The 25,582-nt window shown below is 42.9% G+C and overlaps 1 protein-coding gene across 1 annotated transcript in view; it reads right to left on the bottom strand.

The window, feature by feature from the left end:
* NIPAL2 (NIPA like domain containing 2) overlaps window positions 1-25,582 on the bottom strand; it is a 116,808-nt gene that overhangs the window by 1,480 nt on the left and 89,746 nt on the right. Inside the window, exons 6-10 of the mRNA XM_038745637.1 lie at window positions 22,533-22,629; window positions 12,845-12,980; window positions 9,196-9,284; window positions 2,986-3,049; window positions 1,398-1,492 (exon numbers count right to left, since the gene is read on the bottom strand). Of these exons, the coding sequence (XP_038601565.1) occupies window positions 1,398-1,492; window positions 2,986-3,049; window positions 9,196-9,284; window positions 12,845-12,980; window positions 22,533-22,629 (481 nt within the window). The remainder of the gene's footprint in view (window positions 1-1,397; window positions 1,493-2,985; window positions 3,050-9,195; window positions 9,285-12,844; window positions 12,981-22,532; window positions 22,630-25,582) is intronic.

Here is a 25,582-nt window from a genome sequence, read left to right as displayed (position 1 = left end):
TCAGAGGTCATGGGTTCAAATTCCGGCTCCGTCACTTGTCAGCTGTGTGACCTTGGGCAAGTCACTTCACTTCTCTGAGCTCAGTTCCCTCATCTGTAAAATGGGGATTAAGACTGTGAGCCCCATGTGGGACAACCTGATCACCATGTATTCCCCCAGCGCTTAGAACAGTGCTTGGCACATAGTAAGCGCTTAACATACCATCATTATTATTATTATTACTAAAGGACCTTCTCTGAGTAAAAGGAGGTTTTTGTGTCAGTTGGATGCTGCAATGCCATGAACTTAAACTCTTGGATGTCCTTGGCTGATAGCACAAATCAGAGCAGAACATGTTTTGTGTGAATTATCAGTGGTTACTATTTTCCCAGCCGTGACACTTACCTCGTTAGTATCTACGGCCAGAAAGATGTTTTCTCACCTCTTTGCCCTGCCGCTTTCCCACATCACACCCCTTAGACTGGGTCTATAGCAGTCAATTTAGATACTGGATTTAGGCCCTGCATTCTCTACAGACAAATTGAAAGAAAATGCCAAAGAACACTAATGTCACTAACTCACTTCTAAGGGCCTTCAAACAACACCATTGTTATCTCCCTAGGACTCTTTTCCTGAAGAACGTAGCCCAGTTTGCTTCCCCTGTTTGTACTTTGTTTTGATATCTGTATCCCCTGCTGGTACTGTAAGATTCTTGAGGGCATTGATTAAAATTACTCTTCCCCCTCTTCAAAGCTTTATTGAAGGCACATCTCCTCCAAGAGGCCTTCCCTGACTAAATCCTCCTTTCCTCTTCTCCCACTCCCTTCTGCATGGCCCTGGCCTTTATTCATTCCCCTCTCTCAGCCCCACAGCACTCATGTACATACCTGTCATTTATTTATTTATAATAATGTCTATCTCCCACTCTAGACCGTAAGCTTCTCGTGGGTGTGAAAAGTGTCTGTTTATTGTTACAATGTACTCTCCCAAGCCCTTAGTATAGTGCTCGGCACAAAGTAAGGGCTTAATAAATACGATTTGAATGAATCTACCCAATCTACTGAACTCTTCCAAGTTCAGCACCCAGCAAGTGCTGAACAAATACCACTAACTGATTGATAACCTTTGACATTTCCTCCCAATTTTAACTAGAAGTGAATCAGACAATAGCCAACACACCATGCTTCTCTCCTGCCTTACTTACAGAAATCAACCAGAAAATTTTCTCAAATCAGCAAAATGCTGTTTTTCTTAAAACAAAAACTCTCTCCCAATCTTTTATATATTTTTTTCTGAATTAGATCCCTGAGAGTAGGTATTCTATCTTATCTTAATTTAATATTCAGTACAGTGGCATTACATGTTAGATGACGATGATGCAGTCTTGTAAAGAGTCTCTTATAAATACCATAACATACCGGGATCAGGTCCGAAATCAATGTAAGAGTCCTTTAACTGTTCTTTTTTCCGATCTCTTGTGATGAAAAACACACCAAAGAATGACAGAAAACACCTGCAAGAATAGTAGAGATAGAAGGAGCTGGGAGTCGCTCTTGGTTTTTAAACAAAAGGAGAACTGGACTCGAGTTCTTAGTCACCCAAATTTTTGGCCTGTTGCTCAGGTTGAACTATGGTTTTTGTAAATTGTCGTGGCCAATTATACTTGTATCCAGACCTAAACTACTGGCAGCTGGGTAGATTAGTCATGCCACGTAAAATTATATTTAATAATTCCAATAAATCCCTGCCCTGCGTTTTACTCATCTGGTTAACTAATTTAGACTTCAAACCCCATCGGGCCAAGAGTAGGTCTAATTCTCTGCTCTCAGGCTGCCTAGCCCATTACTGGCCCTCCACATATGCTAAATAATAATACATTTATTCTTCAATCTCCTAAGAAATTAAGGTTAGCCTGGGCCGCAAGAATAGCCCAAGGGCCCAGGCACCAGAAGCTCAACCTCACTCAGATATTTTGTGAGATTCAATTTCCAGAAAGACTGTTTCCTCTCCTGAGAAGAGTCGGACCAAGCTCAAACTTTAAAGAGACATTTGGCAGTGAATCTGCCAACTCTTACTCCACTGCCACATGAGAAGGGAAGGCCCTTGCTGAACTATGCCCAAATTTAAAGGATTGTGTGGCTTTCAGGGTCCCCCTAGTGCTCTCGGGTGACTCCTTCCCCTTCCAGAAGAGAACCTCGCTGCGTTCCTCAGAATCTCCAAGAGTAGGTCTAATTCTCTGCTCTCAGGCTGCCTAGCCCATTACTGGCCCTCCACATATGCTAAATAATAATAAGTTAATTCTTCAATCTCCTAAGAAATTAAGGTTAGCCTTGGCCGCAAGAATAGCCCAAGGGCCCAGGCACCAGAAGCTCAACCTCACCCAGGTATTTTGTGAGATTCAATTTCCAGAAAGACTGTTTCCTCTCCTAAGAAGAGTCGGATCAAGCTCAAACTTTAAAGAGACATTTGGCAGTGAATCTGCCAACTCTTACTCCACTGCCACATGAGAGGGGAAGGCCCTTTCTGAACTCTGCCCAAATTTCAAGGATTGTATGGCTTTCAGGGCCCCCCAATGCTCCCGGGTGACTCCTTCCCCTTCCAGGAGAGAACCTCGCCGGGTTCCTCAGAATCTCCTCAGCTTTCTGAGGGCCTCCATATCACAGCCACCCCTGCCCATCCAGTGTGGGGGACCTCCGACTCATATCGTGCAGCAAGGTTGGGTTCCACTGGAGGGGAAATCCGGGGCGGGGACAGTTTTGAAACGATGCATCCCATCAAAACCACCCAGCCACCAAATCGCTAAGACTCCTAAATGGAAAAGTCCACTTTCATTCTGAAGATTGTTCAGGCCTCTCACCCAACTTTCTAATATCCCTCCTTGAGCACAGGGTCTGTGCTGGCTGCTTCCAGTGCTAAATCAAATTTGACTTCTCATAGCATAAGTTCCAATACAAAGTCTCACCCACATGGGTCGTGAGACCGACAATTCCGCTTCTGAACACTTACCCAAAGAGAAATACGAACGCATTAAGCACAGCTGCGCCTCGGAATTCCCCATAAAACACGATTCCTACAATGTGATGGGAGAAAATTCCAAGTTTAGCAGCGGTGAGAGAAACTGAGTGATACCATCACTTAGTCTGAATGCTCCATAAAGAATTCAACTCAGACACTTTAAATTTTGGATTACTTTTGCTCAGATCACACACATCCCAAGACTGCAAGGCATCATTTAATCCCGTCTCTTCTCATTTGTTCTCTCAACATCCCTGTCAGGGAGAGGGGTGCAGGAAGTCTTCTGAGCACTAAGGCCCAGAGAAATTAAGGAGCTTGACAAAGTCTCAAGGCAAGCCAAGGGCAGCATTGACTAGAATCTCAATCTCCTAGCTCCTGCTCTGTCCACTAGATAGCCCATTGTTGGGTAGGGACCATCTCTATATGTTGCCGACTTGTACTTCCCAAGCATCTAGTACAGTGCTCTGCAAACAGTAAGTGCTCAATAAATACAATTGAATGAACAAATAGATAGCTACATGTTCTTGGCAAGACCTCACCCAACGATGTCCTTCTTAGAGGTAAAATTTCTGGATTCTTCACATAGATGATTATTAAGGTCACATCTCCTCCAAGAGGCTTTCCCCAATTAAGCCTTCTTTTCCTGAGTCTGTCTTCTGAATCATCTACACACCTGGATCTGTGACCTTTGGGCATTTGATATCTGCCCCACCCCTAGCCCCATAGCACTTGTGTACATATCCTTATATATTGTAAATTATGTATTTATATTAATGCCTGTCTCCTCCTCTAGAAATATAAACTTATTACATTACAGGAAATGTGTCTGCTAATCCTGTTGCACTGTAATCTCCCACATGCTTAGTACAGTGCTCTGCACATAGTAAGTGCTCAATAAATACCATTGATTGGTGATGATGTAATGATAATAATAAAAAAATACTAATAATGGTATTTGTTAAGCGCTTACTATGTGCCAAGCAGTGTTCTAAGTGCTGGGGGAGATACAAGGTAATTAGCTTGTCCCACGTGGGGCCCACAGTCTTAATCCCCATTTTACAGATGAGGTAACTGAGGCACAGAGAATAATAATAATAACAATAATAATAATAATGATATTTGTTAAGCGCTTACTATGTGCAACGCCCCGTTCTAAGCACTGGGGAGGTTACAAGGTGATGAGAAGTTAAGTGACTTGCCCAAAGTCACACAGCTGGCAAGTGGCGGAGCCAGGATTAGAACCCATGACCTCTGACTCCCAAGCCTGGGCTCTTTCCACTAAGACAAGTGTTTTCTATGAGGCAAACTCCGTAGTAAGCACTGGGGGAGATACACAAGTTCAGGAGTGGCGTGGCTTAGTGGGAAGAGCACAGACTTGGGAGTCAGAGGTCATGGGTTCGAATCCCTGCTCCCCCACATGTCAGCTGTGTGACTTTGGGCAAGTCACTTCACTTCTCTGGGCCTCAGTTATCTCATCTGGAAGATGACGATCATGACTGTGAACCCCATGTGGGACAACCTGATTACCTTGTATCTACCTCAGTGCTTAGAACAATGATTGGCACATAGTAAGCGCTTAACAAATACCAACATTATTATTATTATTATTATTCATCGGGTGGAACGCAGTCCTTGTCCCACATGGGGCTTCCAGTCTAAGTGGGAGGGAGAACAGGCATTGATAATCCACTAACAGCAAATCCAACTCACGACTGTGTCTGCCAGTGGCACAGCCCAACTGTACGTATCTGCCTTGATTACCCTATCAGCCTCCTCGCTGACCTCCCTGCCTCCTGTCTTTCCCCACTCCAGTCCGTACTTGGCTCTGCTGCCTGGATTGTTTTTCTATAGAAATGTTAAAGCCACATTTCCCCACTCCTCAAGAACCACCAGTGGCTGCCCATCCACCTCCACATCAAACAGAAACTCCTTACCATCGGCTTTAAAACATCTATCTCCTTGAAACTCCTTACCATCGGCTTTAAAACATCAATCTTGCCCCCTCGTACCTCACCCTGCTACTCTCCTACTACAAACCAGCTTGTGTGCTTCACTCCTCTACCGCCAACCTTCTCACTGAACTTCAATCTCATCTACCTCGCCACCGACTTCTCACCCACATCCTGCCTCTGGCCCGGAACGCCCTTCCTCTTCTTATCTGACAGACAAGTACGCTCCCCGACTTCAGAGCCTTATTAAAGGCATTTTTCTTCCAAGAGGCCTTCCCCGATTAAGCCCTCCTTTCCTCTTCTCCCACTCTTTTCTGTGTCACCTTAACTTCCTCCCTTTAGTCCTCTCCCCTCCCAGCCCCACAGCACTTATGTACGTATCTGGAATTTGATTTCTTTATACTACAGTCTTTGTATTACTGTAAGCTCGATGTGGGTGGGGAATGTGTCTGTTTATTGTTCTAGTGTACTCCCCCAAGCACTTAGTACAGTGCTGTGCACACAGTAAGTGCTCAATAAATACGATGACTGACTGACTGACAGAACCACTTGGAGGGCGCAGCGCTAGGGGCTCTAAGCCTATCCTGATAATTCTGTTTTACGGTGCCCTATATGGCTCAGCAAGATGGGTTCTCCTCCTCCTCCTCCTGCTCTCCTCCTCCTCCTCCTCCTCCTCCCCTCCTGTGGCACCCTTAGAAATTCCCAGGGTCCAAGGGCTGGGGAGGGGTTCAGAAAATTCCACACCCCTTCTCCTGGTCCTCAAAAAACCAAAGGGGCTCCCCGTGCCTGGAAGGCAGGAGGGGACGGGATGGAGTAAGGTTGCTCCTTAGGAAGCAGCATGGAGCTTGAGAGACAGAAGCTTGTGCCTTCTAATCCCGGCTCTGCCACTTGTCTGCTGGGTGACCTGGGACAAGTCACTTCACTTCTCTGGGCCTCAGTTACCTCACCTGTAAAATGGGGACTGTGAGCCCCATGTGGGACAGGGACTGTGTCCAACCTGATTTGCTTTATCTACCCCAGAGTTGAGTATAGTGCCTGGCACATAGTAAGTGCTTAACAAATATCACAATTATTATGGTTATTACTCCAGGCGTCCCCAGGGCTCCTGAGGAGAATCTGTAGGAACTTCTCCAGGATGGGGTGAGGTCCTCTTAGCTGACACCTAGGACGATTCAATGTTTTGGGTGTAGAGTTTTAATTGTTTCAACAATGCCTTCTTCAGCATCCCTTCTCCCCACACCCAGCTTCTTTCTGACTCCTCACAAGGGAGAGAGGAGACTCATCATTGAAAACAGAGATTCAGGTCATTTTACCAAGTTGTCAAGAGGCGATCCGTCCCGCTCACTTTGGGCAGTGAAAGTGTGTACCAACTCTGCTACATAATACTAATTGTGGTATTTGTTAAGCGCTTACTATGTGCCAGACACTATACTAAGCTCTGGGATGGATAAAAGCAAAGCAGGTAGTGGGGCTACCTCCATGGGGCTCACAGTCTCAATCCCCATTTTACAGATGAGGTAACTGAGGCACAGAGAAGTAAAACGATCTCCCCTCCGGCATTCGGGGCTGTGCCAGAGAAGTACCAAAAGGCAGTGATGAGTCACTGAGGCAGATGTGCGCTGCCGAATTTGTCTCATTCCATCCCATTAGTTTTATGGTGTTTACAACTAGCTTCACTTGGAAGGTCCTCTCCACTAATGTAAGCTCACTTTTTTATACGCATCTTCTCCCCACTCCTCACAGGGCCAGCCTCAGGGAATGTTAACTCTGCTATAAAACTTATGCTGTGCTATAGTGATGGTTTCTTGGGGCCTTTTTCTTCCTTCCCTCTCACACTTGCAGGTCAACTAAATGTTAAGTTATTTTCTCAGGCTCTTTCGGATGAGATCGCTCAAGTTTAAAATCTCAGATATTCATTCGGCTTTCTCCCCATTACTTATCTTTGCTTTCCACCCACTACGCTCCATTTTACAGGGTTTATTTCTCTGCCTTTGAACTTTTATGTACTTTTGTACTTATGTGCATACATTCTCTTTTCACTCTATAACTACTGTCTAATTTATGTTAATGTCTGTCTTCCCCTCTAGACCATAACCTCGTTGTGGGAAAGGAACACATCCACCAACACTGTTATACTGTACTCTCCTAAGCATTTAGTACCCGGCCTTGCACAGATTAAGCACTCAATAAATAGGATTGATTGCCTAATTGATTGACTGATTGCAGTAATAACTGTGGAATTTTTAAAGTATTTACAATGTGCCAAGGACTGTCGTAAATTCTGGGGTAGGGAGACCAGATTAAGGGGAAGGAAGAACAGGTATTAAATCCCTATTTCACATTTGAGGAAACTGAGGCGCAGAGGAGTTAACTGACTTGCAGTGGAGGAGCTGGAATTATTCATTCATTCAATCGTATTTATTGAGCACTTACTGTGTGCAAAGCACTGTCCTGTGACTCTCAGCCTGTGCTCTTTCCACTAGGGTACATTTCTTCTCGGTGCATAGATTTTTTTTTTTGTTAATGGTATCTGTTAAGCGCTTACTATGTGCCAGGCACTGTTCTAAACTCTGGGGTTGATACAAGCTAATCCGGTTCGATAGAGTCCCTGCCCCACATGGGGCTCACAGTCTTAATCCCCATTTTACAGATGAGGTCACCGAGGCCCAGAGAAGTGATGTGACTTGCCCAAGGTCACACCGCAGGCAAGAGGCAGAGGCAGGATTAGAACCCAGGTCCTTCTGACTCTCAGGCCCTTGGTCTCTCCACTGCTTCTCTATGGATCTACTAACTCTTTTGTGCTCACCCAAGCACAGTGTAAGTGCTCAATAAATGCTACTGATGGACTGATATATAAGTCAATGGTATTTATTGAGCAGCGGAGGCTCATGCTCCTTGGCTTCAAGGAGATTACAATCTAAAGACTCTTGGAACTCGCTCTAGAGAAAGACCATGTCCTCTAGACGGAAAGCTCACCCTCTAGACTGTAAACTCTCTGTGGGCAGGAAATATGTCTATCCACTCTGTTATTCTGTACTCTTCCCAGCGCTCAGTACAGTACTCTGCACACAGTAAGTGCTCAATAAATACCATTGATTGATGCAGTGGATTGAAACCTGAGCTGGAAGTTGGGAGATTGGGATCTAGTCTCAGCTGTGTCACTTTGTGATCTACGTCTGTTTATTGTTATATTGTTCTCTCCCAAGCAGTTAATACAGTGGTTCTCACGCAGTACACACTCAATAAATATATAACTGAATGAATGAAAGGCAGTTATCCCTCTTAGGCCTTCCTTTTCCCTATTGGAGAAACTGAGATAATAACCCCTGTCCCAACTTACCTCTTGGGGATTTTGTGAGGATCAAATGAGAGACTGATGTCAACATGCTCTGGGTTTTATCAAATACTATTACTATTGATCATAATGTTTGTTACGCACTCACTACGTGCCGAGCACTTCACTAAGCACTGCGGTAGATACGAGACACAGTCCTTATCCCACCCAAAGCAGGCAGGCTAAGTAGGAGGGAGGATAGGTACTGAATTCTCTAATGTTTCTCATTAAAAAAATCAAATATAGCTTAACTTATTTCTTTAAAGAGCTTTGATTTGATTTTATGGTTGTTAGCTTAAAATACCTTATATTAAATAACATCAATGAGTAGACATTTTAATGGTATTTGTTAAGTATTTACTAGTATTAAGCACAGTTCTAGGCACAAGGTAGATAGATACAAGTTTACCCACATGGGGCTCACAGCCTAAAAAATGGGGTGAGTAGGATTTAATTCCCATTTTAGGGCTGAGGAAACTGAGGCACAGAGGAGTTAAGCGACTTGCCCAAGGTCACACACAGACAAGTGGCGGAGGTGGGATTAGAACCCAGGTCCTTCCCACGAGGTCGCGCTGCTTATCAAACATGACCGGTAAAGTGTCAAATGGCCTTGTAATACCACAAAAATCATTGTTCTTATCAGGGAATCGAGAAACCCAAATTCATATAGAAAATGCATTAAGTTTTTGTCCAAAAATACTGAAAACCAGTACAGCTAGCAAGTACAACAGTACAATAGACAACGTTACTATTTGGTTACCTAGAAAAGCTCACTGATATACAACATTTTGATACTACCATATTGGCTTCTCCAGAATTATGCCTCTGTCTTTGAAAAAGAAAATCCCGTGCTTCAGAATCAGAAAAGTTCAAATAGGAAGAGTAGGAAGCTCGTATGTGAGAAAAGTAGAAACTCGCCTGCAATAATGGCACTGGTTGTGAAGAACACCAAGTTGAGAGGCACGATTGTTGTTGGACTGTAGACCTGCATCGTGTGGTTCAAGAACCTACAAAAGAAGACAGTCACTGAATCTTAGACTTCAGATACTTTGAGCCAAGGTCAGGGGTCACTTTAAGAAGTTCACGAACTGGAAAACAAAGAAAAGTGCTTTAAATAGGACAGTCCAAATTAGCCGTCACAAGTGATAGACATTTGATGTACGGAATTGCTTTTCTTGTTCTTGCTAAACCAGAAACAGTCATCAAGCGCTTAGTACATACACTGCTCTGCACACAGTAAGCGCTCAATAAATATGATTGAATGAATGAATGAATAAAGAAAAGCAATCAATCATCGCCTAAAGCCATGTTTTGTTCTGGAAGGATTTTAAGATGTTACAGAGAAGCAGCGTGGCTCAGTGGAAAGAGCACGGGCTTTGGAGTCAGAGGTCGTGGGTTCAAATCCTTGCTGCACCAATTGTCAGCTCTGTGACTTTGGGCAAGTCACTTAACTTCTCTTAGAACGGTGCTTTGCACATAGTAAGCGCTTAACAAATGCCATCATCAATTAATTAATTAATTCTCTGTGCCTCAGTTACCTCATCTGTAAAATGGGGATTAAGACTGTGAGCCCCACATGGGACAACGTGATCACCTTGTAACTTCCCAGTGCTTAGAACAGTGCTTTGTACATCGTAAGTGCTTAATGTGTCATTATTATTATTAAAATAATAATAACAACAATAATAATGATGGTATTTGTTAAAAGATTACTACGTGCCAAGCACCGTTCTAAGTGCTGGGGTAGATACAAGGTAATCAGGTTGAACACAGTCCCTGTCTCACATGGGGCTCACGGTCTCAATCCCCATTTTGCAGATGAGGTACCTGAGGCCCAGAGAAGTTAAGTGACTTGCCCAAGGTCGCAGAGCAGACATAGGGCAGAGCTGGGGTTAGAACCCAGATTATTTTGATTCCCAGCCCCATGCTCTGACCACTAAGGCACGCTGCTTCTCCAAGCCACGGGGAGGGCCCCGAGACCTGTTACATATCACATCTTTGGAACACTATCACTGCTCCTCTACAAGTTGTGCGCTAAAAAGAAAGATGGAGGAGAGTCTGCTGCCTATTTTTGAAGCAGTGCTTAGTGTTCCAGCCTTATATCAATCAATGAATGGTATTTATTGAGTGTTTATTCTGTGGAGACCACCTGGGAGAGTGCAATACAACAGAATTAACAGACACGTTCCCTGCCCCAAATGAGCTTACAGCCTTATACCACATGTGTGAACAGTTTAGCTCTCCATTTGTTTCAGTTTCTAAACTAAGTTGCGGAGTTACTGTGGTTGCAGCTGACTGGGGTCTTTGCTATCCTCAGACCAAAAAGTGCTCTCCTCAACAATCTCCAGAGAGGCAGCAATGGGAAGGCAGTTTTCTTCCCATGGCAACAGTCCCTCCCTTACAGAACTATAAATGAAGCCTATAGTGCCAAATAATAATAATTCATAATTATGATACTTGTTAAGCACATAATATGTCCCAAGCACTGTTGTAAGTGCTGGCCTAGATATGAGTTAATCAGGTTGGCCACAGTCCCTGCCCCACATGGGGCTCACATTCTTAAACCCCAATGTACAGATGAGGCAAATGAGGCACAGAGAAGCAAAGTGACTTGCCCAAGGTCATACAGGAGACACGTGGCAAGCTGGGATTAGAACCCAGGTCCTTCTGACTCCTGGGCCAGTGCTCTACCCTCTAAGTCACACTGCTTCTTGACAAGTCCCAAAAGACTTTCCACTAAACATTCATTCATTCACTCAATCGTATTTATTGAGCACTTACTGCATGCAGAGCACTGTACTAAGCGCTTGGGAAGTACAAGTTGGCAACATTCATTCATTCAATTGTATTTATTGAGTGCTTACTGTATGCAGAGCACTGCACTAAGCGCTTGGAACGTACAAGTTGGCAACATATAGAGACGGTCCCCACCCAACAATGGGCTCACAGTCTAGAAATGGCCAAAGATGATAATATCTGTGGTATTTTTTAATCGCTTACAGTGGGCCAAGCACTGAGGTATTGGGAGTAGATACAAAATAATCAGGTCGGACACAGTCCCTGCTCTACATGAGGGTCCCAGTCTAAGAGGGAGGGAGAACAGGAACTGAATCCCCATTTTGCAGGTGAGGAAAATGAGGCACAGAGAAGTGAAGTCACTTGCCCAAGGTCACACAGCAAGCGGGTGGCAGAGACGGGATTAGAACCCAGGTCCAACGATTCCCAGGTCTGTACTCTTTCCAGTAAGTCACACTGCTTCTTACAAGAAAGCACACCAGTGCTCGGGAGAAACATCGAGGAGGTGGGAATTGGTCTTTCTTATGAAATGAAAACGTAAACTTCAAAACTTGGAGCAAAAGAATGGGCTTCTCCAAGGTCTCACCAACTTCTTCCTTCAGAAGCTCATGAATCGAATCTGTTGATGGGGTCAGAGAGGAACCAAATGCTTTGACGTCTAATGGGTTCTGATGTTTGGGAGCAGTTGAGAAAGGTCCCCTCTCCTGAGGGAGGCCGATGATATTCCAGCCTCTGGCCTCGAATGCCCTCCCTCTTCATAATCGACAGATAATTACTCTCTCCGCCTCCTCAAAGCCTTACTGAAGGCACATCTCCTCCAAGAGACCTTCCCTGAATAAGCCTCTCCTTTCCTCTTCTCCTACTCCTTTGTGTCACCCTGACTTGCTCCCTTTATTCATCTCCCCCTCTCATCACTTATGTACAAAGCTGTAATTTATTTCTTTAAATTAGTGTCTGTCTTCCCCTCTAGACTGTATGCTCGCTGTGGTCAGGGAATGTTGTTATATTGCACTCTCCCAAGTACTTAGTACAGTGGACTGCACATAGTAAGTGCTCAATAAATAAGATCGACTAACTGATTGACATTCCCCAGCTCACAGTGGAATGTACTGAAGTTGGCCTGCTGGGATGGTCTTTTGGGAGATACTTTTGGGGGAACAGAAAATTTCTTTTTCAGGACTACGTGATTCACGCACAGGAGCCCAGCTGGCAGAAAAATCAAGCTGGGCAACAAAAGGAACAGGATCAAAGTGGGAGAGGAAAGCAGACAAAATTTTAAACGTACCATGCCACCATTACTGGATCCCAAAGGCACTATAAAACAATCACTTAATAGCCCACGGGAGGGAGAGGACTTCTGGATGAAGTTGCAAAGATCTGAGGAAAAGATTTCCACCCCGTTTGATTTCTGCCTTCTAATTAATGAACAAGAGCGTTCCTGGATTTCCTATCCTTAGCATTTTTAAAAATAAAATAACAAAATGTGGACCCATCCACTTGATTTATGTCTGAAGCAGATTTTAATTAAGAGCAAAGAGCAACAGGAAGGTATCTAAGTGCACTCTCCTGGTTTATGCAGCATTCCAAAAAAAGCTCAAACAGTAAGAAGAAAATAAGAAAAACATTTGACTATATGTACATGGAAGCTGCAAGCCCCATAAATGCTTATTAGACATCAAGACTCAACGGCAGTCATCATCTGGAGACATGGGAGAATTCATATGGGTGAATGTGTGGAGTAAAATTACAGAGTAACCTGAATGTAACTTACTTGACCTGGAAAACGCAAGACGCAACCATTATAATAAGCATGACATAGAAGATGGGATAAGTGAGCTGGATTTGCCTCATCACGGAGAAAGCGATCATGCCGGAGACAGCTTTCACAGAAATGACAGTCATCGACCCTGGAAAAAAAAAAAATTGAAGACACCTTTCAGACAAAAGAGAAATAAATACTATGAACATTGCAGGAGGGCACAGTGGTCAGATTCGCTTATATTTAGCTCATCTGACTCACTTGGGATTATTTAAAAGCAACCGCTTATTATTGGAAACCTCTTGTCGGGCGGAGGATAAATTAAGACAGCCTGGGTTCCTGGTGGGAATAATATTGCATAGTCAATTAGGAGGCCGGTCATTAAAGCAACATTAGATTTTCGGTTTACCCGAGATGGTTCCAATACTGCTGTCTAACTGGGAGTGGGTTTGATGTTTGGGGAGCAAACTGCTCATTTTCCAGCCCTCACTATTGCAGGGATGATCTGGAGGTTATAATTAAGGGAACACAGGAAAGAAGAAAACAAAGGAGTAGATAAGAAAAGAAGTGTTCAAGGGAAAAATCATCGACTTTCAAAACTCTCACTTTAGGGAAAAATGAAGGAAGAACAAAGAAGAAAAGTGATTCCGCCCACTATAACCCAAAATGGAATATGGTAACAGTTTCCAAAAAGTTGACATCTAGACTATGCATTTTGTTGGGAAGTAGCTAGAGGAACTACTATTATGCTAGAAAACTGAGGGAAAGTGGAAAACTACAAAACGGAGAAAGTGACAAAGCCAAAAGCTCAGCCCCATTCTGCACATTCAGCTTTGTAAATCCATTTCTTCAGATAATAATAAAATGGCAAGCAGCGTGGCCCACTGGAGAAAGCACGGGCTTGGGAGCCAGAGGACCCGGGTTCTAATCACAACTCTGCCGCTTGCCTGCTGTGACCTTGGGTAAGTCATTTAACTTCTCTGGGCCTCAGTTTCCTCAACTGCAAAATGGGGATTGAATACTCGTTCTCCCTCCTACGTAGATTGTGAGCTCCATGTGGGACAGGGACTGTCTCCTGCCTGATTACCTTGTAACTACACCAGCACTTAGAACAGTGTTCGACACATATGAAGCACTTTAACAAATACCATTTTTTAAAAAATCCATTACTTTCTGTGCTACTCCAGAGAACCAACAGAATGATACTTCCCAAGTACTTAGTACAGTGCTCTGCACACAGTAAGCGCTCAATACGATTGAATGAATATGAAGCACTTTAACAAATACCATTAAAAAAAAATCCATTACTTTCGGTGCTACTCCAGAGAACCAAGAGAATGACACTTCCCAAGCGCTTAGTACAGTGCTCTGAACACAGTAAGTGCTCAAAAAATATGATTGAATGAATGATAGGTTCCACATTTCAGAAGGAATAAGAAAAAAAGGGTTTTTCCAGCACGGGGTATCTTCAGTCTACATTATCCAAAGGAAATTCTTTCTGATAGTGTGTTACTAAAGAAGACTGGAAGACGTTACCTCTTTGATCAAAGACCTCTAAGATTACTGTTGGAAATAATAACAATTTTAAGGCACTTTGGCCGTTCTCTGCAAAAAATTTATAAAGAACTATTTGTCTTAAAACTACTTTTTCAGATTACTGACTAAATGGGATAAGACACGCTACTTTACATCGGTTTCTGAGGTAGGCCTTAGCTTCTAGTAAGAGACGGAGCCGGAAAGCAAATCACAGCAACCTTTTCATTCATTCATTCAATCGTATTTATTGAGCGCTTACTGTGTGCAGAGCACTGTACTAAGCGCTTGGGAAGTACAAGCTGGCATTTATTCATTCAATCGTATTTATTGAGCGCTTACTGTGTGGAGAGCACTGTACTAAGCACTTGGGAAGTACAAGTTGGCAACATAGAGAGACGGTCCCTACCCAACAGCGGGCTCACAGTCTAGAAGGGGGAGACAGACAACAAAACATATTAACAAAATAAGTAGAATAAACATGTACAAGTAAAATAGAGTAATAAATTCATTCATTCAATCGTATTTATTGAGCGCTTACTGTGTACAGAGCACTGTACCAAGCACTTCACAGACTACCACCATTTTACATTTATCAAGTTGCAAATCATTGTATCGCTTTCGCAGTTTTCAAGTCATAAAGAACAATTTGAAAATACGGTAGGAACAGGTTTCTTTTTTTATTCCAATTGAGGAAACGCTATGAGAAGGATGCCATGTCACATGTATATATTCGATAGCGCCGCGGCAGTTTTGCAAGGCCCGTGTGGCAGCAATCGGCTTTTACGAGCCATCAGCCAGTGTTGGCCTGCGGACATCTCCCCCTTCTAGACTATGAGCCCGTTGTTGGGCAGGGACCGTCTCTATATGCTGCCAACTTGTACTTCCCAAGCGCTTACTACAGTGCTCTGCACACAATAAGCGCTCAATAAATGCGATTGAATGAATGAATGAATCTGCAGCGCAACCCACTGCTGTCGGGGCATTTGAGAGAACATTCGTTCTCTTGCCTCCCAGAGATTCCCAAATCCGAGTGGCCTCCTGAGACCAAACAGCCTCCCTGAACGTGGGGAAACTGAGTCTGTGCGAAGGTGTACCGGACATCAAATCCGTGGTGTACATTTAGAAGCCGCATGGCTTAGTGGAAGGAGCATGGGCTTGGGAGTCAGAGGTCGTGGGTTCTAATCCTGGCTCCGCCACTTGTCAGCTGTGTGATCTTGGGCAAGTCACTTAACTTCTCTGGGCCTCAGTTATCTCATCTGTAAAATGGGGATGAAGACTGTGAGCCCCATGTGGGACACCTGATTACCTTGGATCTACCCCAGCGCTTAGAACAGTGCTTGGCACATAGTAAGCGCTTAACAAATACCAATATTATTATTATTACTTAGCATCTATAGAGGAGCATTGTAGAAAGCATATTAAGCATGAGAAGCAACGTTGCTTGGTGGAAAGAGCCCGGGCTTTGGAGTCAGGGGTCATGGGTTAGAATCCCAGCTCTCCCAATTGTAAGCTGTGTGACTATGGGCAAGTCACTTCACTTCTCTGTGCCTCAGTTCCCTCATCTGTAAAACGGGGATGAAGACTGTGAGCCCCCACTGTGGGACAACCTGATCTCCTTGTAACCTCTCCAGCACTTAGAACAGTGCTTTGCACATAGTAAGCACTTAATAAATGCCATTATTATTATTATTATTATTATTATTATTATTTAGTGTAGAGAAGCAGCATGGCCTGGGCGTCAGTGGACCTAGGTTCTAATTCTGGTGTGGCCAATTGCTTGCTGTGAGACCTTGGGCAAGTCACTTAACTTCTCTGCACCTCAGTCTTCCTGTTCTCCCTCCTACTTAGAGTGTGAGCCCCATGTGGGACAGGAACCCTTGTCCAATCTAATTCATGTGAATCTACACCAGCACTTAGTGCAGGCAGGGAATGTGTCTGTTGTATTGTATTCTCCCAGTTGCTTAGTATTCATTCATTCAATTAATTTGATCGTATTTATTGAGCGCTGTGTGCAGTGCACTGTACTAAGCGCTTGGGAAGTACAAGTTGGCAACATATAGAGACAGTCCCTACCCAACAGTGGGCTCACAGTCTAGAAGGGGGAGACAGACAACAAAACAAAACATGTAGACAGGTGTCAAAATCGTCAGAACAAACAGTGCTCTGCACACAGTAAGTGCTCAATAAATACAACTGAATGTATTGAACAGTGCTTGACACATAGTAAGTGCTTAACAAATACCTTAAAAAGAAACATCTCCTATTTGCAGAGCTCTGTGCTCAACATCTGGTAAAATACAATGGAGGTAAAAGGCCGGATCCCTGCCCTGAAAGAGTTTCTCATCTAACCAATTAAAACAAAATCAAAAACGATTTTGGCAAAAAAGAGAAGGCAGAGATGGAAATGTGGATGCGTGCAGTGGAGCTGAACAGTTGGGAGGAAATGACCTGAAGAGAGGAAACATGATTTGGGAAATGGATCCTGGAGGAGGTGAAATTTCAGAAAGACTTTGAGTATGGAAAGAGTTGTGATTTAGTGGCTTTGTGGGAAGAGGATCCCAGGCAGGAGGAAGCAAGTGAGCAAGGGTTTGGTAAGAGGAGAATGGAGAATGAGGCACAGTGAAGAGGTAATCTTGGGAAGGGCAAAGAGAGGATCTCATCTCTCTCACCATTAACCCTTGGCTCTTGCCCCTTCACTGCATGGAACTCCCTTCATATCTGATGGGTCACTACCATCCCCGTCTTCTAAACCCTTTTAAAATCATACCTCCTCTAGGAAGCCTCCCTTGACTAACCTCTCAGTTTACCACCCTATTTTCTCTCCCTACTGGTTCACCTACGCACTTCATCATCATCATCAATCGTATTTATTGAGCGCTTACTGTGTGCAGAGCACTGTACTAAGCGCTTGGGAAGTACAAGTACGCACTTGAGTCCGTAACTGCTAAGTAGGTACTCAACAGCACTTCTGTACATATCATTACATTTTGATGCGTTCCCTAATTTAATTCATTTTTATTTATTTTATGATGTAATTTATTACTTATTTATTTTACCGTTTGTCTCCCCAGCTAGATTGGAAGCACACTGGGGGCAAGTACCGTCAACTACTTACAGCACTGTACTCTCGGAAGCACTCAGCAAATACCATCACTGATGATGGGTGTCTTAAAACCACTAGTCAGAAATTTCACTGACCCTGCCCTCTTCTGATTCTCCTCCCATCTCTTCAGCTGCTCCTCTTCGGTCTCTTTCACCAGCTCCTCTTCTGCCTCTCAAGCCCCAACTAAGGGAGTCCCTCAAGGCTCAGGTCTAGCTCCTCTTCTATTCTCCATCCACATCCACACCCAAATGAGAACTCATTTGCTCCCGCAGCTTCAACTAGTACCTCTAAGTAGCTAAATCCCAAATCTACCTCTCCAATCCCAATCTCTGACTGTGAGCTCCTCTAGACTGTGAGCGCGCAGAGGGCAGGGAATGTGTCTGTTGTTGTTTGTACTCCCCCAAGCACTTAGAACAGTGCTCTGCACACAGTGAGCGCTTGATCATCATCATCATCATCAATCGTATTTATTGAGCGCTTACTATGTGCAGAGCACTGTACTAAGCGCTTGGGAAGTACAAATCAACTTGATAAACATAGTTGATTGATTTTCTGCCATCTCACCTTTCCTCCTGCCTTTGGGACATCTCTCCTTTCAAATTTATTATGTCCAGAACAGAACTCAACTTCCCACCCACATTCTGTCCTCCCCTAGATTTTCCCATAGCTGTAGACACCACCACCAGACTTTCCCATCACAGCAGCCACCATATGTGCAAAAGGGACCATATCCAACCTGATTATCTTTTATCTAACCCAGCAATTAGAACAGTGTCTGACACATGGTAAGTGCTTAACAAATACTATAAAAAGCCTGCAACTTTGAGATTATCCTCAATTTATCTCTCTCATTCAACCAGAAACTTCACTCTGTTACAAAATCCAGTAGATTCTACCTTCAGCACATCTCTAGAATCTGCCCTTCCCACTCCAACTAAACTACAATCTCACTGGTCCAACTACTTGTCATTTTCCACCTCGACTATTGTATCACCTTCCTTGCTGACCTCCCTGCCTCCAGCCTGTCCATTCTCCAGACCATACTTCACTCCGCTGCACAGATCATTTATCTAAAAAAAAAATCATCCTGTGCACATCTTCCTAGTCCTCAGAAACCTCCAATAGTTGTTTATCCATCTCGGCATCAGATGGAAACCCCCCCACCATCAGCTTTAAGGCATTCAGTCAGCTCTGGCCATTCGAACTCTCCTTGCCCATCTCTCACTAACAGTGTAGTCTGCATACTTTCCTCCTCTATCGCCAAACTACTAACTGTGCCCCATCTCTTCTCTCTCACCTTCAACCCCTTGCTCATGATCTCACTCACTCCTACCTGGGACTTTCTCCCCCTTCCAATCTGACTACCTTTGTCCCTATTTTCAAAGCCCTACTACAATCGATCAATCATATTTATTGAGCGCTTACTAAGTGCAGAGCACTGTACTAAACAGTTGGGAGAGAACAATACAACAAAATGAACAGGCCCGCTCCCTGCCCACAGCCAGCTAACAGTTGAGGGGGAGACAGACAGCAATACAAAGAAAATCACGTAAAATAAAGAAGGGAACTCACCAGAGATTATCCAAGATTGGTTAACGCAGCACTTAGAACAGTGCTTTGGACAAAGTAAAAATTCTGGAATTAATGATGATGGTATTTGTTAAGCACTTTGCACATAGTAAGCGCTTAACAAATACCATCATCATTAATTCCAGAATTTTTCTGGAGAATTCTGCAAAGAACCTCTCATTGCCCCACCTTATTCTCCCTCCCTTTTGCAATGTCTAAAACTAATCTCTCTTCTCCCCACTTTTCTCTTCCTCCCTTCTGCATCACCTATGCATTTAAGTCTCCACCCCTAAACATTTTGATACTCACCCTATCCCTACCTCCAATTCAGTTATGCACAGGCAATCAATCAATAATACTTACTGAGCACTTACGATGTGCTGAGCACTGGGCTAAGCACTTGGGAGAGTACAATACAACAGAATTAGCAGACACTTTCCCTGTCCATGACGAGATTATATTCTAGCGGGGGAGATAGATATTAAAATGAATAAGTACTTTGTAATATATAATTTAAATATATGTAACTCAGTGCTGCGGGTGGCACACATCCTTATTCTTCACTACTTCCCCTATCTATAATGTATTTTAATTTCTGTCTCTACCACTAGATTATCAGCTTCTAGACAGCAGGGATTCTTGTCTATCAACTGAATTGAATACATCTACCAACTCACTTACATTGTACTCTCTCAATACACGCAGTAAGCACTCACTAAATACCACTGATTGATTTTACCCTCCTAAGCAGTTAGTACACATGACTACACCCAGTAAGCACACGATAAATAACACTGATTGACTGAGTTTATGTTTAACGTGAGAGAGGGAACTACGTAACTATTGGAGGTTTTTTTGAGAAGCAAAAAGACACGTACAGAACATCATTTTTTACAAAAATGATCAAGACAGCAGATGAAGAGCATGGGCTTGGGAGTCAGAGGTCATGGGTTCTAATCCTGGCCCCACCACTTGTCAGCTGTGTGACTTTGGGAGAGTCATGTCACTTCTGTATATATGTATATATGTTTGTACATATTTATTACTCTATTTATTTTACTTCTACATATCTATTCTATTTATTTTATTTTGTTAGTATGTTTGGTTTTGTTCTCTGTCTCCCCCTTTTAGACTGTGAGCCCACTGTTGGGTAAGGACCGTCTCTATATGTTGCCAACTTGTACTTCCCAAGCACTTAGTACAATGCTCTGCACACAGTAAGCGCTCAATAAATACACTTGATTGATTGATTCTCTGTGCCTCAGTTACCTCATCTGTAAAATGGGGATTGAGACAGTGAGCCCCATGAGGGACAACATGATAACGTTGTATCTACCCCAGGATTTAGAACAGTGCTGGGCACTTAGTAAGCACTTAACAAATACCATTAAAAAAAAGAGACCACGATTTCAGTTGTAAATATATGGAGTTTAAGGTATCGGCTGAATATCCATGTGGAGATGTCCTGGAAGAATGAGGAAGTGCAAGATTGCAGGTGGGAAGAGAGGTAGGGAAAAGAAGAGGAAGGCTAGAAATCTGAGTTCATACTGTGGGAAGGACAGTTTTGAGGGGTGGGGGGACAGGGGGTTGAGCAGCATGAGAGTAGAATTGCAGAGTTGCTGAGGAGAGCAGTGATTCAGAGACTTGTGAGGAAGAGATGCAGTATGTGTCCAAGTTGGTGTGCAGGAGCTCCAGTTTGTTCAGCTGTGTGACTTTGGGTAAGTCACTTCACTTCTCTGTGCCGCAGTTCCCTCATCTGTAAAATGGGGATGAAAACTGTGAGCCCCGTGTGGGACAACCTGATTACCTTGTATCTACTCCAGCGCTTAGAACAGTGCTTGGCAAATAGTAAGTGCTTAACAAAAACCATCATTATTATTATTATTCAAAAAAACAATAGTCAATCAATAGTATTTATTGAGTGATTACTATGTGCAGAGCACTGTACTAAGCAGTTGGGCGAGTATGATACAATAGAATTAGCAGTCACTTTCCCTGACCAATAGTAACAATTTTTTAAAAACGGTATCTGTTATGCACTTATTGCATACCATGCATTTTATTACACACTGGAATAGGTTCAAGCTAATCAGGTTGGACACAGTCCATAACCCACATGGGGCTCACAGTCTTTCATTCATTCAATCGTATTTATTGAGCACTTACTGTGTGCAGAGCACTGTACTAAGCGCTTGGGAAGTACAAGTTGGCAACATATAGAGACGATCCCTACTCAACAACCGGCTCACAGTCTTAATCCCCATTTTGCAGATAAGGTAACTCAAGCACAGAGAAGCTAAATGACTTTTCCATGGTCACACAGTGACAAGTGGTGGAGCCAAAATCAGGACCTAGGTCTCGGGATTATGCTCTGTCCATTAGGCTTGCTGATTCTCATTGGTGTATGAAAAAGACAGATCATCAATAGACAATCAGGTTACCTATTAGTAAATACCTTAGCTTATATTTTGTTCTTAACTAATTATCACTCTCTACCACTCCCTCTCTCTCTACCATTTACCTGATGTGTGTGCTTGGGCAAGTCACTTCACTTCTTTGTGCCTCAGTTTCCTCATCTGCAGATAATAATCATAATAATGATGGCATTCGTTAAGTGCTTACTATGTGCAAAGCACTGTTCTAAGCGCTGGGGTGGATACAAGGTGATCAGGTTGTCCCATGTGGGGCTCACAGTCTTAATCCCCATTTTACAGATGAGGTAACGGAGACTGTGAGCCCACTATTGGGTAGGGACTGTCTCTATATGTTGCCAAATTGTACTTACCAAGCGCTTAGTACAGTGCTCTGCACACAGTAAGCCCTCAATAAATGCGATTGATGATGATGATGAAGTTAAGTGACTTGCCCAAGCTCACACAGCTGACAATTGGCAGAGCCAGGATTTGAACCCATGTCTTCTGACTCCCAATAATAATAATAATAATAATGGTATTTGTTAAGCGCCGCCCGGGCTCTTTCCATTGAGCCACACTGCTTCTCTATTGGGATCCAATACCTGTTCTCCCTCCTATTTAGACTCCTAATTAGACTGTGAGCCCACGTGGAACCAGAATATTTTGCATCTAACCCAGCGCTTAGTATTTTTCTCCCCCTCTTGACTGTAAGCTTGTCGTTGGCAGAGAATATTGTCTACCAACTCTGCTATATTGTACTCTCCCAAGCGCTTACTCCAGTGCTCTGCACACAGTAAGCGCTCAATAAATACCACTGATAGACTGATTGCTTGGCACATGGCAAGTGCTTAACAAATACCACAATTACTATCACTGGAAGTGATGGGTAATCAAAATTGGGCTTAGGTAAGCTTTATAACAGGATTTTTTTTACTCTTAAGCAGAATAAAAACTTCAATGATCAGAGACACTGGAGAATTCCTTCAAACGTACTCCCCGAAAATATCGATAAAAGTTAAATACGTGAAATGAGAGCAAGGAAGAGATAGAGAACAAACACTGAATAACAGGTTCTTACCTAGAAGTGCCACAAGCATTAGCAAAATGACAACGTGCTTCAAACCTTTTCTTTTATAGAAATACAGGAGGATGCAGAATGTTATTATTTCTAAAATCTGGAAATGAAAATTAAAAAGGGACTGAATCATTAAGAGGCATAAAAAGTCTTTAAAGGATCACATTTCTCATGTAAGCGTTGCAACACAATCTGCAAAGATGATATGAAGCAAAGAGGCTTTATTAACCTGCTTTGACTGAAAGGACTGTCCCGCTGCCAGTAGTTTAAGCTATCAAACTATTCCATTCACACATTTTCCTGCTCTTAAGTAAAGCTACAGATGATTTTTTATGTATCTCTTGAATTCTAATTTTGACTTGCATCATCTCTTCTTCAATATCCCCAAAGAAAATAATGTCGTCAGACACGTTCCCATACGTAAAATCCAGAAGTATTTCATTCCTCGCCACTCAAGCAATGTTTCTACCAAAGATAGTCTCAAGAAATGCCATTTTTCTGATGAAAGGATATAATTTCGAAGTAGCTTGCCACAGCACTGGTGAGGGGGAAGCAGTTACTTAATAGTGTTACTGTTTTACAAATAGGAAAATCAGGGTCCTGAGAAGTTAATTGTAGTAGTAGTAACAATAATGGTATTGACTGTCTATCCACTGTGTGCAATATGGTGTACTAAATACTTGGGAAATACAACAGACACCCAAGTTATGCTCTCTGTCCAAAAGGAGCTTATAAACTCTTAATGGGAGAGGTAGACATAAAAATATTTGCGAGGAGTGGAATCGGAAGAAATGAAATTGAAGGCTCAATCAAATATCAGAACTCACCTAAGTCGCAAAGTTAAGGGGTTTATTTGGAGCCACATGCTTTACACATAGTAAGAACTTAATAATGCCATTATTATTATTATTATTATTATTATTATTATTACTATTATTATGGAGAGCTGAGAAGAGCACTGAAAATCTCTCAGTTCTTAATCCAGTGCTCTCTATCTTAATCAATTAATCAATTGATTGAGAAACAGTGTGGCCTAGTGGATAGAGCACGGGCCTTGGAGTCGGAAGGTGATGGATTCTAATCCCAGCTCCACCGCTTGTCTGCTGTGTGTCCTTGGGCAAGTCGCTTCACTTCTCTATGCCTCAGTTACTTCATCTGTAAAATGGGGATTAAGACTTCGAGCCCCATGTCAGGCAGGGGCTGTGACCAACTTGAATAGCTTGTATCTTAGTACAGAGCCTGGCACATAGTAAAGTCCTTACCATTAAAAAAAAATCAATCGGTATTTACTGAGGGCTTACTGTGTGCAGGCGACTGTACTAAGCCCTTGGGAGAGTACGAAAGAATTTGTTAGACATGTTTCCTGCTCAAGAAAAACTTTCAGTTTAGTGGGATAATTTCATAAAAATAATTAGAATGATTACTTATGGTACTTGTTAAGCCCTTACTCTGTAACAAGCATTGTTCTAAACGATGGGGTAGATAGAAGTTAATCAGGTTGGACACAGTGCCTTTCCCACATAGGGCTCACAGTCTAAGTAGGAGGGAGTAGGATTTAATTTGCACCTTACAGACGGGGTAACGGACACAGAGAAGTTAAGTGACTTTCCCAAGGTCACACAGCAGCCATGTGGCAGAGCTGGAATTAGAACCCAGGTCCTCTAACTCCCAGGCGTGTGCTTTTTCCACTAGGTACATGTCATTTCTTTGCTTTGTGTTTTCCAAGTACTTAGTACAGCACACTGCAACCAGTAAGGCTTCAATAAATGCTATTATTACTGACACATCTATCCCATCTTCTAATGAACCCTTTTGTGAAAAACATTAGTTTTATGGGAATAATTTTCTCAGCCTGATACTAATGATAGGCTCTACAGTAATTTAGTAACACTTCAGTGCTATGTTTCTGGTATAATAATGAAGGGTAAATTGCCAACCAGATTACTGCAGCGAAGCATTGTTTCTCCTTTGAAATACGTGGGGAGAAAAAACACCACAGAGTCTATTTCTCAGTGAGTGTATTTGGGTGTCAACAATGAGTAATCAGGATGAATTCTATTTAATTCTCATCCACACCGATTTCTATCTGAAGATATGAAAACTCAAATTCATTTCCATTTTGCCCAAAGAGCAAATTAGTGCAAATTGAATCAAAGCACAGCATGTAGAAAGCTACTTTCAGTATAAATTGTCCTTCCTTGGTCCTATTTCCCTCATGAGCAATGACTTATGTGTTGCATATTCTTACGCCCTAGATGGACAGAAACAATCAATGTCTTTCCGAGCCTAGTTTGGAACTATTTCCTGATCATAAAGTAGATCAAATGAATCAGGGGGATTCAATCCCCTTTTAGAGGCTTTGATTTGGTGAATAAAAACCTTAATAGCTACAAGCTTGAAAATATTTTTCTTAAGGCTCTAAAAACTAAATGGATTTGTAAATGTATATACGGCGATTTCACCTATTTGAAATGACATCTTTGAATTGAATAAGACCACTTCCCAGCTCTCCTATAATGAGGGTTTATGCTGCTACAGAACCCCACAATAAGGTAAATTTACACTATCATTCAAACCTGGCATTCGACGTTGCACTCTTTCTTTAGTTACTGCGCTGTGTGTGTGGTTTTTTAAATGCTTACTATGTGCCAGGAACTGTACTAAGCGCTGGGGTAGATACAAGACAATCCAGTTGGACACAGTCTTGTAGTCTTAATCCTCATTTTACTGATGAGTTAACTAAGGCACAGAGAAGTGAAGTGACTTGCCCCAGGCCACACAGCAGACGAGTGGCGGGGTCGGGATTTGAACCCAGGTTCTCCGACTCTAACGCGCATGCTCTAACCATTAGGCCACACGGCTTCTCATGCTGCTGTGTCCAGACAGGTGCATGCTGTCAGAAGAATGTTCTCCAATTCATCTGTTTCATTCCAGCTAAAACATGTAGGGAAAACAGACGGTCTGGCAAAACTAAAGTGATGCAATTTTAAATTTGCCTTAATTTACATCTCCATTGGAAGCATCATTCTCTTTATTAAGCCCAAGCACTGAAA

This window comes from Tachyglossus aculeatus, chromosome 4 (genome assembly GCF_015852505.1).
Source record: "Tachyglossus aculeatus isolate mTacAcu1 chromosome 4, mTacAcu1.pri, whole genome shotgun sequence".
Taxonomy (NCBI): Eukaryota; Metazoa; Chordata; class Mammalia; order Monotremata; family Tachyglossidae; genus Tachyglossus; species Tachyglossus aculeatus.
This window is presented reverse-complemented; position numbering and strand designations above follow the sequence as displayed.